This window comes from Coturnix japonica, chromosome 5, assembly GCF_054131305.1.
Source record: "Coturnix japonica strain WE chromosome 5, WE-NBRP24, whole genome shotgun sequence".
Lineage (NCBI taxonomy): Eukaryota > Metazoa > Chordata > Aves > Galliformes > Phasianidae > Coturnix > Coturnix japonica.
The window spans coordinates 32,905,563-32,920,194 of record NC_140667.1 but is presented as its reverse complement, the minus strand read 5'-3'; the positions used below and the strand labels follow the sequence as shown (position 1 = coordinate 32,920,194).

Here is a 14,632-nt window from a genome sequence, read left to right as displayed (position 1 = left end):
TCATATAAATTCTTTCTGGAGATGTTAAGTAGTTAAAAAGTTGCATCAAGTTTTTACATAAAGTTAATACTGGAGATCTGAACTTTAGATGAGTTAGCTTGCTTCTGAAATGAAGGTGGCAGTGTATGTATCAGTTACCATTTCAAGATCTCTGTAGATGCAACTACCCCTTTATCTGTGTATTTGTGACCTTTTTCAGATGAACTGTGTTTGCCTTCTTTTCCCTTAAATGGAAGTATGGCCTCGGTAGAGGAAGCTAGCAAATGGGAGATGCTGAACTACTGTGCACTGACTCTTTTTGAGTTCCATTATTCAAGGCCTTGAAAGGAAACAGTTACTTTAGATGCCTTCATACTTAGGTTCATACCAGCATAATTTATGTCCTATACATAGTTTCGGAAGATTTATTAAAAGCAGCTTTGCTAATTTGTCAATGTTTGCTTGTATGTTATATAGAGATTAAAATATCTACCTACAATTTTAATATGAATTTGCTTATAGAAAGTTTTTTGTTTGTTTGTTTGTTTTTGGTGTTTTTTTTGTTTGTTTGTTTGTTTTACTGAGGCAAAATTACATTGGGTTGTAAAAGGTCTTTGCCAGCCAGTGGAAGGACAGATGAGGAAATACTAGAGAGAATTAGTGGGATGTTCTTCATCTACTTGCTGTGAGCAGTCGTGCACAACTTGGCAGGATTCCTAAAGTAATAAAATCAAATAGCAACTCTTTCATGTTTTCTTGCTGAGCAGATGAGGACAGAAATTGATGCACTGCTTTCAGTAAGCATTAAAACAGAAGCTGTTTCCCATGTTTATATATATCCCATAGATGATGCACCATCTGATCATTATTTGCTGACATTTTATTTAGATTCAGTAGAGTTTATACTATCTTGTATATGTTAAAATATTTTGAACTGTATAAAATCTGCAGATAAGTAAGCAATTATCTCCAGCATATTTATGTTTATTTCCTTTTTTTCCCCTAGTAATCAAAGCATTAAACAGGAATTGTTATGCTAAGCAAAAAACACTTTTCCTCACTTTTTTTTTTTTTTTTTAAATTTGATATGTTCTCTTGACATTTACATTGGCTAATATATACTTATCAAATGCTTACGTCAGAATAGTTTTTAATTGATAGTAGCAAATTTTGAAGGGAGAACAGCAGTAAAAACCTTGGAGAGGAGTTTAATGAAAAACAGCTTAGGGTAATCCACTTGGAATAACTTGCCCATCAGAAGAGCTTTGTTGTTAACCTGCCAACAGGCTAACAACAAAGTTGCAGGTATATCAGGAAAAAAACTGTTGTTAGGACAATCTTTGCTTTTTCAGACTCTCTGATTTCAGGATCTAGGTCATTCTGTCTCTAAATAAGGCCTCAGTAATGTTTCTGTTATCCTAGCCAGCTAGTAGGTGACTTGTTGCCTAAGTCTGAAGAGCTTGCCTGCCTCTCAGGGCATGAAAATTTGTCTCATTGGTGCAGAAGTTTTTACTTCAGAGATTGTTTGTTCCCTGGTTTTATTGTTTTGTGGCTTCCTCCTCTTCTGGAATCCAGTACCTGCTTACTCATTTCCTTTAAAAATGACAGGATTACAGTCTTGTAATCTCTCCGTACATGAAAGTCACTTTCCAAGACTACTCTGTTTTTTCTCATCTGTCAATTCTTCTCTCTTACTGTAGCTTGTTTTAGGTTGATCTCAGAAACCAAACACAATGTTAAGATAATGGTGTCGCCATTTCTCTGTGTGTATTTCTCTATGTGTATTCAATATCATTTTATTTTGTGCATAGGTGGAATCCTAGGTAAGCCAGTAAGTCAACATCAACAGTTTTGTGTTCAGTGGAGCAATTGTATATTCTCTGAATATTCTGGGGAGTTTTTTGTTTGTTTGTTTTTCCTGACAAACAATGACCAGGCATTGCAGATTCACACTCAGTCATTCCTGAGTTGTTTTAATCCATTAAAAACAAACAAACAAAAAATTCACCACCAAAAACCATTTCTAGCAATAATTTTTTTCCAGGTTATGCCATCTTGGATATTTTATGCACAAATTGTCCATTTTCTTCACTGGGTTATGACTGGAGAACATATCCCAGAAAAGATTAAAGTGGGGATGAAAATACACAATAATTATTTACAGTCATTCTTCTGTTCCTTTTCTCTGATAGTCTGAGGTCTTTGAAAGACTCATTAGTCAGGCATAGACTGTATTGACTCCTGGGATACACTGATAGTTAAGTGGCCTTCCAACTGGGTTTTATGCACCTGATCACCACCCCCTTGGTCAAGCAGTTTGGCCAGTTTTCAGTTAACAGCGGCTTCACATTTTAACGGAGGCAATATCAAAAGCCTTACTGAAATTTAGTAAGACAATATCCACAGCTCTTCTTTTGTATACCAAGCCAGTCATTTAGTTACAGAAGTTTATCATGTATGACTTACCCTTGGTGAATACTTGGTGACTTCTTATGACTCACTTGTCATTTATGTGCCTGGAAATGGTTTACAGCAAGCATGTCCAACCCATGTGCTGCCCTGCACAGCCTATAATGCGATCTCACCCTGCTGCACTGCCATCATGGGTAAAGCTCTTCCCCACCTAGTGGCTGAACCCAGCCCTGGGCACACACCTACCCCTCATCTACAACCAAAACATAGGTCAGCTATTAACAGTTTCTTGGCTGAAACCAGGCAAGGGAGGGGTGCAGTGCTAAGTAGAATTATGGCAAATAAGTTCAAGCATTTTGATGCATTGGCTAGACACAGTCCTGTAAACAGAAAAAAATATGCAGCCTTGTTATTGGTTTTCATAAAGGAATTTGAGAACAGGTTTCAAGATTACAAATAAATAAATAAAATCAGTTTTTTGTTATATTTACAACTCCATTTTCAGTTGACACAAATATGTTACCTGCAAATACTCAAAAGGAACGTATAGTAGAAGACTCACAGTATTTACTTTTTGATATTAAATTGTATCCAACCATAGAAGCAAGGGGCTGATTTCTTTTTCTTCTAATTTGCAACTACTCTTTTTTGCCAGTAACCAGAGTTCATTTTGAGCATTGTATTCAGTAAACTTTTGTTTTCCTGTGCTAAATTAACATATCTGCAGTATAACTTCATGATAAATGCAGTTTGAAACTGTGAGCTAAGATACAAGCAATGGTACAGGCAACAGCCTGTATTGAATCCGGATGCTGGAATTTAGTTAAGAACCAAGGGGATTAGAGCTTTTGCTTCACTTGGATGTCTCAATGGCTTGTCCACTTGGTTCTCATCTCAGCCTAATGCCCACTAGCTCCCCACTGCCTCTCCCAGGCGGCAGGTAGCTACTGGCCTGGGAAGGTTGAATAAAAATTTCTCTTGTTTCCTTCTATGCCTCTGCTTGCAGCTCCCACTTTTAGTTGTCACTAGCCAAAATGTATGAACATCCCTTTGCCTTCAGTTTCCTGATCTCTGGAATCATGCTTCATTCCCAGCATTGTACTTGTAGGCAGAATATTTACCCTCTTGCTTCCAGGTGCTGAGGTGCTGTTTTGGAGGACCTTGTGTGCCACCAAGCTCACATTTTTTTCCAATCTAATTAGTCTATATGCAGGAATGCAACATGTAAACAGTGACATATTTGGTGTTTCTGTTTCCTGTCTCTTTATGACTGGAAGATTCAGGTTGTTCCACTTTTACACAGTTCCGGCACTATCAAAAAATGTAATCAGACACTACCAGTTGCTGCTAGTAAGTTGCAGACTTTTTCTTGAGTTCAGAATTCAGTTCTCAACGTTTATTTCACAGAATCACAGAATCACAGAATTACCCGGGTTGGAAGGGACCTCAAGGATCATGTAGTTCCAACCCCCCTGCCTAGCAGGGCCACCAAACATACACAATACACATACACACATTTTCCCTCAGTTGGCAGCGGATTACCTGCCAACTGGGATAAAAGCAATAATAGGTAGGAAAAAGGAAAAGAAAAAAAAACCCACCTTATTGGGTTTTCCTGCATATAAACCTTGAAGTGCTTCTGGTAAATGCATTAGATCTGAATTTTCCTTATCCAACCTTCCTTATCTCAGACAAGAAAAAATAAACAGTGATTAAAAATCTGCATATGTCTAGTTCTTAGGAAATTTTAATTTTCATATATTGGAATCTTGATAACCTTAATTTTATTTCTAAATCAGATATTAAGATAGAGATTAGAGGTCAAATCTTTGGCTTGTTTGAACTTCTAGTAGTCAGCTGACTGGTGAAACTCTCTTAGACTTTCATTGATTGCCAGAATGGAATTTCAGAGAGTAAAAGGCTCTCCTGTCTCTTAGCCCGGTGAAATTGTACAGACATCCATTACTTGATATGGCTTAAGCAATACTTGAAGTTGAATAGTGTGCAAGGATATGTTTTATTTATTTTTTAAGTGGTGAGTGTCAGCAGCTGTCGTAGCAAAAGACTCGGTTAAGAGTGCCTGTGGGAAGTCAATGGGATACATTACTTTTAAAGGCATTCCACATGGAAGAGGATAGCAGGGGAATGTCTGCTTTTCATAGTTGCAAGATATTACTGATCGTGTGGTTGATTTTTTTTTTTAGGCTATGAGAGGCATAGATGCTAGAGAAAAATTCCCATTACATGAAGCTCTACTGCTCAAAATGGCTAATAGTTCAGGTCCTTCTGGATTTGGAACTCAGAGTGATTGGTAAATCATTTGCCTCCTTCTGAAAACAGGACTTGCTTCTATCGGTGCAATGGCTTATTGTTCTCATTTCCAGCTGTGATGATTGATAGATCTGCTTCTGAGCCCTGAACAGAGAACACTGGCCACTAACAGCCAAGACATTAACAGACTTGATGAAATTGTCTTGTCAAAACTGTTCTAGTTTCAATGTCTGTATTTTGGTGATACTTGGAATGGTTAAATAGATGATGAAAAGCTATTCAGAGAATTAATAGCATAACATCATTTAAGAACATAATATTGTGAAGTTATCTACAAAGTAATTGGTTTCTCAATGTACAATAATGAGCACATTTGGAGCCCATTCTTTTATCTGGATGCAATTTTACATACAGTCTTAAAGTTGCCTTCATAGCAACAGTGTAATGTTATAGAATGAAGGTACCCTAACTTTTTTTTTTTGTTTTGTTAATAAGAAAGATCTCCATTTAATTTGAAACATATGTATTGTTCTCTTTGTCAGCAGGGCTTTTGTTTTATCATTTCATAACACTGAAATTCTGTAGGCTAAAACTTTGGTTGTTAGTAGTTATATGAAAGCGTTTCTAGATGTGTAAATTTAAACAATTACAAGTTGAAAAATTACATAAGAAATTTAAAAAAATCTAGTTCATACTCTACTAGTTCTGGTACTGCATGCTCTGAAAATCTAAGCTGTACTATGTTTAACTATTGAAAATTGAAAAAGCTATGTTGCAGAATGACAAGGGAAACTGCAAAGAGGATAAAGCTAGGCATTTATCAGTACCAAGAATTTCCTCCAGAAGACTTCTTTACTGTTCAGGCAATGGAGCACTTGCACAGGCTGTGAATTTGCACAGTGCACTGTTCAAGTGTGCTCTGTGGCTGTGCACTGACTTGCACAGTGCAGAGGGTCTGTGAATTCTCATTCTTGGAGGTATTTGAAGGCCATCCAAACAGATGTAGCTGTAAGTGCCCCTGCTTAAACAGAGAAGCTAGAGAAGATGATCTGCAAGGTCCTTTCCAACCTGAACAGTACTGTGATTCTGATTCTGTGAATTTTATATATTTATACAGATAAAAGATGTGGGCAAATGTCTAGTTCACGTAATTCTTCTAAAATAAGGTCTACATATCATAGTTTCAACGAATAGTGCTCTAAAATAACACTATTTCATGAGACCAAAAACTAGAATGCTTTCTACAGAGACTGATGAGAACACATAAATTTAAGCCGAGAAACATACTGTATTACATGAAGGATTAAAACCCAAAATGTTTTCATACCCTTAAGCATAGTAGAACATTACCAAAAGTTCAAATTAAGGGGAAGAAATATTGGTATGTTTTCTTTTGATTACTAGATTCTTTAGTACTTGTAAAATTTAAAGCTTTCTTAGAATCATGTAAATGTCCTCCCCACCTTTCATTTTTGAATATTTATATTTTTAGTATAAAATGATATATTTTGAAGTTCCAGTTATTCAGTAAAGAGGGTAAAAATGAAGGGTAAAAATGATATTTATCTCTGCTCATCTTTTGATAATGCAGGAAGTATCCCAGAACATACCTTTTCAACCAGCAGGCTGGTGTTCCCCATCTAATAGTTTCACATTAACTTCAGTTTCTTGCTGGCCTGTTGTTGGTGGTGCCTGAGAGGCTTTAGACTGGAGAGTGAGTGCCGTAGTAGCAATTTGCTGCAGTGCTGATCTGCTCTCCTTTGTATGCCAGCCTAAAAGCCTAGTACATGGTCAGGATGCAGCAGTCTTTCATCATTCCCTGAAATGATTTCCTTATTTTCATTGCTTTGTCTTTAGTTTCTGGTACCTTGCATTCAGACAGACCCTTCTTTACTAACTCACAGTCTCGTCACCACAGAAGTATAGCTCAGCTGCTCTTAGAGTTTATGTTAGGTAGACAAATTTACCGGTCAGCTTGTCACTGCTGAGATTTAACTCTAGTATGTACTTTCTGTTGTAGCAGATGAGACAACTGCAGGAGGGTGAGTATCCTATGAAAATGATGACCTTGCCACAGAGCTATTTAAATCCAGCCACAATTCAGCACAGCCAGTTTACTTTTCTGTCAAGGAAGGATCCCAATATTAGTTCAGTAATCAGTTAAACAATTCAGGCAAAAACTAAACTTCAATTGAAAAGTAGTTTCTCTGAAATTTCATCACCTGTTTTGCTGGTTTCATTGTAAAAGAAGGGAAAGTATATAGGACATCCAGATTTTTAAAATCTGTATGCAATATTGTATGTGTGTTCATAATCATCACTGCATAAACTTCAAGTTCCATTCTTTCGGAGGTTTCTTTACATTAGATTTTTGTCTCCTAAAATTCCATTACTACTGCTAAAAATGTGATATTTATTTAGTGTTACACTTATTTGTAACCCAGACTAAACAGAAGGTGTAATTAAGTCATTTCTAAATCATGTTTTTTGCCTTGGGAGTACAAACAGTTTTTATTACAGGAGCATGAACCATGATAACACAATCATTAATTTGCAAGGAGGTCAGAAGATTCAGTTATAGCTTTAATGAAAAGGATATCAATTATTTCTTTGCCATTTGGGGAGAGGGATGAGAAGGGAGTAGTTCAATAAAAGTGAAGGTAAGGGAGAATAATGACAAAATGCTTTCCATCCACTTAACAGCTTCAGATGGAAGACACAGAAAGAGAGACAAACAATGAAATCCCTAAGGCAAAACTGCCTCTGGAAAATTTTAAATTCAAATCAGATTCTACAGAGGTACTGTTATTTCCATTTCACAGAAAGCAGTATTTTAATATTAAGGGTAGGTTAAAATATTTTCAATTCATTATCTAAACTGTGAGAATAAATGACAGCTACTGCTTTTCTGAGTTTGGCTGCGTTGTTTGGGTTGTTTTTTTGTTTTATTTTGTTTGTTTGGTTTTTGTTTTTTTTTTTTGCACCGCTCATACTATTTGAAAAACCAGTAAATCCATGAAAAGTTTCCCTCCCATCTTCCAACATAGTAAAGTTCCTTTACTCAGAATAGAATTTAAGTACTTGAATAAATCTGGGTAAATACTTAGGAAAATAGGTATGAACTTCTATATATAAATTCCTCACTAGATTGAGGCTTGCATTATTTTTGTTTTTAAACACTGCTCCTATTTTAACTGTGCTTTGATAATTGCATGAGTGTATTTTACATATAAATGCGTAGATATGGTATTAAAATTAATGCCTTGTTGTCTTCTCCCTGGGTAGACTTGCTGACTTACTGTCTTGTTAAAGTAGACTTTTTGATTTTATCTTTATGTTACATGGAAATTTAATTTAGAGAGACAAGAGTAAGGCCGTACACTTCACAGTCTTGTTGGAAGTATATTGCACACGTTGTTTTATTTTTTATGCTTAACTTAGAATAAGCTTACGGCTTTTCCGTGATCATTGTTATCTATAGAGGAGGAGAAGGTAACTGCCATACTCTTAAAGCTGCCTGTATGCATGCTGTGCAAATTCCATAATCAAAGTTATTGAATGGAAAGGGCTGAGACTCAGAACTTAGTTTCAATCTCTGAAAAAAGCAAGCAGAGGGCTGAAGCCTCCTTGCTGAGGAGGTATCTTTGTTATATTAGGCTGAATGACTGGAGTTCCCAAAATGCAGAAGACCATGTCTGCATACCTATATCACAGCTGCATAAACCAGGTAAGTGGAGAGAAGAGGAGGGTATTTACTGACATACAAAATGATCAGTTTGTATCACTATATTTTGTTCTGATGTTTACAGATGAAGAATGAAGATACATTTTTATATTTTAATATCAGTATTTATTTTAAATTTTGAGTGCTCAGTTTTCCAACAAATTATTCTTTGATTCCATTGAAAAAAATATGACTGTATACACAGAAATGATGGTGGACTTGATGGTTGACTTTAAGTCTTCATTAGCTTGCTGGTTTTTGTTTTTATTAATACGTGAGGGATAAGCCAAGAACTAAAGGTGTTCAAGTCTCCTAGTATTTATTGCAACTGAGCCATTAAAAAATTGATTTTTTCCTCTTGACTCCACATTGGAAATGTATTTCTGCTCAGGGACAAGGTATTTCTATTAACTCACTCCAGACGTTGTCCTTTCATACTGGTATCTATGAAATGGAAACACACACTTACTAAATCACCTGTTTAAATGACATTCTAAATAGAATCAAGTGTTTACACACTTTCTTAATTTTTAATGACATTTGATACATAATATTTTTTCATTAGACTGATATATGATTAACATATCCAATAAGAAAAAGAAACAGTTACAACACAGTAATCTGAAGTAGAGTTTTAGATGTGTTCACAATGTTTTCTCTTTTTCTTTCTTAAAACCAGGAAGAAAATCCCCCTGGAGGGGCTCAGACTTGATGAAAAACTTTTCTTCTTTCTCTATGCACCGAAATTCCATCCGTAGTTCTTTTCACGTTGCCCCTTTTACTTCTTGTTCTCTGTCTACTAGCTCTTTAGAACTGTTTTTCTGCTTATGTACTTATTTGCATTCCATTTCATATCTTTGATTAGATTTTAGGTGCTATCCAGTTAGTAATAGATAATGTGAATGATAAGCTTATATTAACAAAGGCATCAATTATTCAAGTTAGGGAACATAATTTGTTCAGGTTCATCAAGTTATTAGCTTTCTTCTGAGTTTATGTAAAATAAAATCATAAAGGTATGACGCACATATGTAAAAATAGTTTTATTCTTTTTCCAGTGGTCTTTGTAGTGTGATGAAATATCATCAATCTTTTTACCTTTGAGATATGGTATATTTACGTATGTACGGTATACACATATAAAATTCAGGGTTCGTTATCTTCTAGAATTTACTCTGCATTAGTAACAAGTAAAGACATAGCAACAGGAATAAAAATGGTGTAATGTTTTGTTCAGAGAGGAAAGATATTTTATTTTTTTGGTTTTTTGCATTTTTTGTTACTAATTTTACTCCATCTTGAAATTACCTTGTTGTTACAGCTTCTGCTACATTTGAAGACTTTCAAATCCGACCCCATGCTCTTTTTGTTCATTCTTACCGTGCACCAGCCTTTTGTGACCATTGTGGAGAAATGCTGTGGGGACTGGTGCGTCAGGGACTCAAATGTGAAGGTAAGTTGCAGTGAAATGGGCTGTTCAGTCTCAGGAAGGAAATATTCCATTACATTTTTATGCATGTTCTTTCTGATGCAACTTCTGATGATTTCATTTAAATTGACTAGGTAGGTAGAGACAGTTATATCTGATGATCAAAGTAATTAACAGATTAAGGAGGGTGATCCTTTTGACTCCCCAGAGGCCTCCTAGATATTGTTCTGTAAGCGGAAGTGCAAAACAAGTAGTCTATATATGTGGGTTTGTTGTTCGTTTGCTCACTTCCTTTAAGAAAAGCTTATCTGTGTCTTATTTATAATAGAACAGAAAGTTTGATTGGAAGGGCCCTTACAACTGCTTGACTTATTCAGAGCTAACCAGAAATTGGAGAAAAGTATCCAAACATATCTTGAATGCTGACAGGCTTAGGGTACCAATCAGCTTGCTAGGAAGCCATTACAGTGTTTAACCCTGATGGTAAATAAATTTTTCCTAATGTCCTATCTGAATATTCCCTGGTGCAGCTTTGTTCCATTCCTTCCATGTGTCTATCGTTTCTATGATAAATACAACACTGCATAGAAGATTTCAAGAGCTCATAATGTCATTAAAAACTTAGAATATAGGAACAAAACAAGCAGTGTAGAGGAAGAAAGTTTCATCAAAAAAGGCTGCTGTTTTTATTCACCAAAGAAAAACGTTCTTTGCTTTTCCAGTAATAAACTGTAATGAGATGGTTTTAAATTTTACTTTTCAGGATGTGGTCTAAATTACCATAAGAGATGTGCATTTAAAATTCCTAACAACTGCAGTGGTGTACGTAAAAGGCGCCTGTCAAACGTTTCCTTAACAGGACTCAGCACTATTCGAACAGTTTCTGCAGAGACATCACCCAGTGTGTCGGATGAAGCCCTTCTGGTATGCAGTTCCTTAGCTATCAAGGTTATGGGTATTACTGTTAAGAAGCAATTATGTGCTGTAGAATCTGTTTTTGTTTGTTGAAGACTTTGGGGCTAAGAGTATGCAAATTACAAAGCTTTTCTGTGGGAGAAGGCATCTTGATGTAAAAGGGAGGTCAGCATCTTAAGGTATGTGTCATTTCTGATACTCCTAGTGGTCTCCTCCCTTAAAGAAGAATTATGTTATTTTGGAAATCTGAAACTGCTACCCATGCCAGTGTGAGAAGCTGCATCTTGAGGCTCAAAACTGGATGTCTTCACTGGAACTAAATGTTGAAATTTTTCTGCCATAGAACGTTATGTCCGTTGGTTCATGATACAGGAAAGAAGTGGCCTCAGGAGAACACTGAGACACTGCATCAAAGTTTCTGTAACAGTCAAGGCTATAGTTAATATGTTGTAAGTAACCTGTATGTACAGAATATCTTAGTGTTTGGAGAAAGAGAATTCTTTATTATTTCCTTACACAAAACATTGTGGTAATTATAGTATATATGGAATATATGTACTTATATGCATAGATGGATAAATACAGAGCTGCAGGACACACATACATATACAACAGGTTTTTTTTTATTTATTAATATAGTAGTTTTCCATGATGAAAAGTTTTTTGATAACAAAATGCAACGACTGGAATAAGTTAGAGTATTTGTTTTTGTCTTGACAGTGTTTTTCTCATGATAGTAATAGAAAAGTTAAGCCATTTACACTGTGTGTAAATGGACTCCAGTTCTAAGTGAAAATTTTGAAAACCGTAAGGTTTGAAAGAGAGGAAGGAGTTTATAAGTACACACAACAATTATCATGTTTTACTCTCAATTAGAATATTAAACTTATTAAACTTGACATACTAAAAGGACACTGTTGCAAATGGTGTAGATCTGGTGTTATATGCAGTGCCATCTATGAACCGTAATTATGTACTTAGGCTGCTGATTATCATTAGTGTAAAGCTACTTGGAAATTAAGATTAACATTACGAATCTGTATTTTACTTGAAAAACTGCATAAATGAATACGGTGCTTAAGTTCTGCAAAAAATACAGCCACAAATCTTCATAGATTATTCATGATTCTCAGTAGGTTATTTCAAAACGCTGACTTATTCAGACCAATACTAATGAAATGTTGAGAAAAGGCTGACCCTAATTCTCTTCCTGGAACTTTGGTTAAGTTTTATGGGTAAGAGGCCTGGTATACCCTCTATCAGTATTCGATACACTGTGCACAGTAAGTTACATGATAAGGAAAACAATTTAAATTTGAAAATACTTTCAGTTATATGATTCTATTGGTTGCTGAGACATTCTTATATGAAATATGGTTGCTTTTTTTTTTTTTTTTTTTCAAAATCTATACATTTTAATTATGTTTTAAAAAGCAAAATTAATTTAAAATATGAAGAAATACAAAGGTGTGGAATTGAATCCTCCTGTACGGAAAAAATGGCACCCATTGACATTCTTTGATGTTTGCTGAATGTTTATGGAGACCAAACAGTGGATGCGAGCACAGTAGGATGGTGGATGGTAGGTGCATTTCAGCAGTGGTTACAGTAGGTTACCTCTGCTGGTGCAGAGTTTTACCAGTACAGCATGCAGGCTCTTGATCATTGCTAGCAAAAAGACATAGCCATAGCTAATGATGTGGACTAGACTGAAAAATAATGCTTCATAGCTGAGAATTTGCTCTATCAAATAGTGTAGTTGTGCTCTTTGTATCTGTTCAAGGAAATAAATGGGAGATAATACTTTCAGAACAAGCTACGTAGAATTAATGTATAAAATTATATCCTGTTTGTGCTTGCTTCGAGAGTAACATTATTTTCTGTCTTTTTTCCATTATTTCTTTGGTCTGTCTTTTCTTCTTTCCAACTTCCTGTCTCAGTCTCCTGTTAGCCCTGGCTATGAGGTATGTACTAAATTTACTCCCTGTCATACTGTCAGGAAGAGTCTCTTTTATTAGTTATATCAGCATGATTTTATGTAACATTGAGAAGTCAAGAGCATTTGTTGGTTTTCTTCTAGAAAGAGTGTATCTGATGTGAAACTCCAAAGCCACTATTTCAAAGTGAAGATCAAAATTCTGATTATATGAAAGAGTAAAACTCACCTGATATTAAAGTATTTTGATATGAAAGTGATATTTTGTAATAGATGAGAAGAACATCTAAACTTTACTTTCAGAAAGTTGGGAATTTGCTGGGATAATGTACAAAATAAACATCCTAAGATGAACAAACCTGACCTAGACTTGTAGATACTCTGTAACTGTGGCAGTAGGAATTCTTGGGGAGAACACTTACATATACATATCGTATGTGTAAGTAACATACAATCAAAGCTAGATTTTTCTAGTTTCTAAGTATTAGCATGAGGATTTGTGCTCGTCTAAAATAGAAAAGAATGGCAAACCCTGCAGCATATTTTTACTTTCCCATCATCTCTGAAGCATCCCACATATCATTATATATACACAAGATCATTATATGCAAATTGTAATCAGAGTAATGAACGCAGTCATTGCAACCTTTTTGCTCCTGTCCAGAACATGCTCGTTGATGCTTTTCCTTCTAATATAAAGCTTTGTTTTTCTGCACTGGAAACATCCTGCTGGTACTGAACCCCTTCACTTTAAGCAAACCTCTCCAAGCTGCTTTGTCTGAACTTCCATTACCAAAATTTTCTGAACAAGTGATTGTTAAATGCAGAGTCTTGGGAGTTATCTCTGGTGTGGAATGGGGTGTTAGATGGGTCACTTTTACACAGAAATTGGGAAGAAAAAAAAAGCCATTATTAATGCATTATAGCATATGAAGCAGAACTGTATAAAGACTCCCAGAAGGTTTTTCTCTTCTAACTTATTATATCACTTTTTGTATAAGGATATGTACATTTTAAAGAATTACTATTAGTTCTGCACTGTATGCAGTATTGCTACGCTGTATTTTAAGTCTAACTTAAAATATGGGCATTCTACCAGTGAAAGATAATTTCATTAAAATAATCTATTACTTTAAATTATTATACTTAGAACTATGGAACACTAATAACAGTTCAAAGCTAATGTTGAAGAAACTTTAGTCTTTAAGAGGTAGGAAGAAAATTTTGCTCTAAATAAACCCTAATAGCCCTGTAGCCACTAGCAAATCCTTTGTCAACAAAGGGTTTTTGTTCTGGGAAATCCCTGGCTACTGGACAAGATATCAGTCACACAACTACTGCTGAATTGTATTAAATTTTTTTTTTGTTACTCTGCAAAATAAGGCACATTATAGATAGAGCATTCATAGTATGATTTGCTGGTATTGGTGTCTGAGCAGGAGGAACAGGATACATAATAATTTCCATCTGGGTAGTTTAATTTAACAGCGCTGAAGTCAGTTCTTTGATGTGTTTACACATTTAACATTGAAGTGTTTTTCAGACCATAGATATCTAACTGTGGTGCTTTTGAGATTAAATCATACACTTGAGTTCAAGAGAAGAGTGCAAGAAGCATCAAAAGACAACACAGTTGATTGGATTCTAAGTGTGGTATTGAATTCACTTAATTATAGTCATATAGTTTAATTTATTAAAGAAAGCGAGCATTTGCATTGCAGCAGAGAACATAGTTCCTGTGGTGATACATAAATATCACCTCGTATATGACACTAATTTCCTGTGAAAAATTTGTGTGTGAACATATTAAGTCTTTATCTTTTTACCTTCAGTATGAGAAGGAAATGCATGTTTCTACAAATATAATTCCACATGGAAAATGAAACCTAATGAGATCAGTTATTTTGTTGGTTTTAATATATAATAATTAATTACGTCCAAATAAATAATCGAACTAGAATTTATT

The 14,632-nt window shown here is 35.2% G+C and overlaps 1 protein-coding gene across 5 annotated transcripts in view; it reads left to right on the top strand.

Moving 5' to 3' along the window:
• PRKD1 (protein kinase D1) overlaps nt 1-14,632 on the top strand; it is a 96,773-nt gene that overhangs the window by 54,913 nt on the left and 27,228 nt on the right. For 2 of the 5 annotated variants that reach the window (XR_014947213.1, XM_015864970.2), the window contains exons 3-5: nt 9,708-9,839; nt 10,579-10,739; nt 12,671-12,694. Coding sequence is in view for 4 of the 5 variants with exons in the window: in XM_015864970.2 (XP_015720456.2) it covers nt 9,708-9,839; nt 10,579-10,739; nt 12,671-12,694 (317 nt within the window). In the remaining variant the exon portion in view is untranslated. Of the gene's footprint in view, nt 1-8,318; nt 8,390-9,707; nt 9,840-10,578; nt 10,740-12,670; nt 12,695-14,632 lie in introns of all 5 variants that reach the window. The other 3 variants (XM_015864974.3, XM_085550426.1, XM_015864971.3) reach the window with 3 other exon arrangements.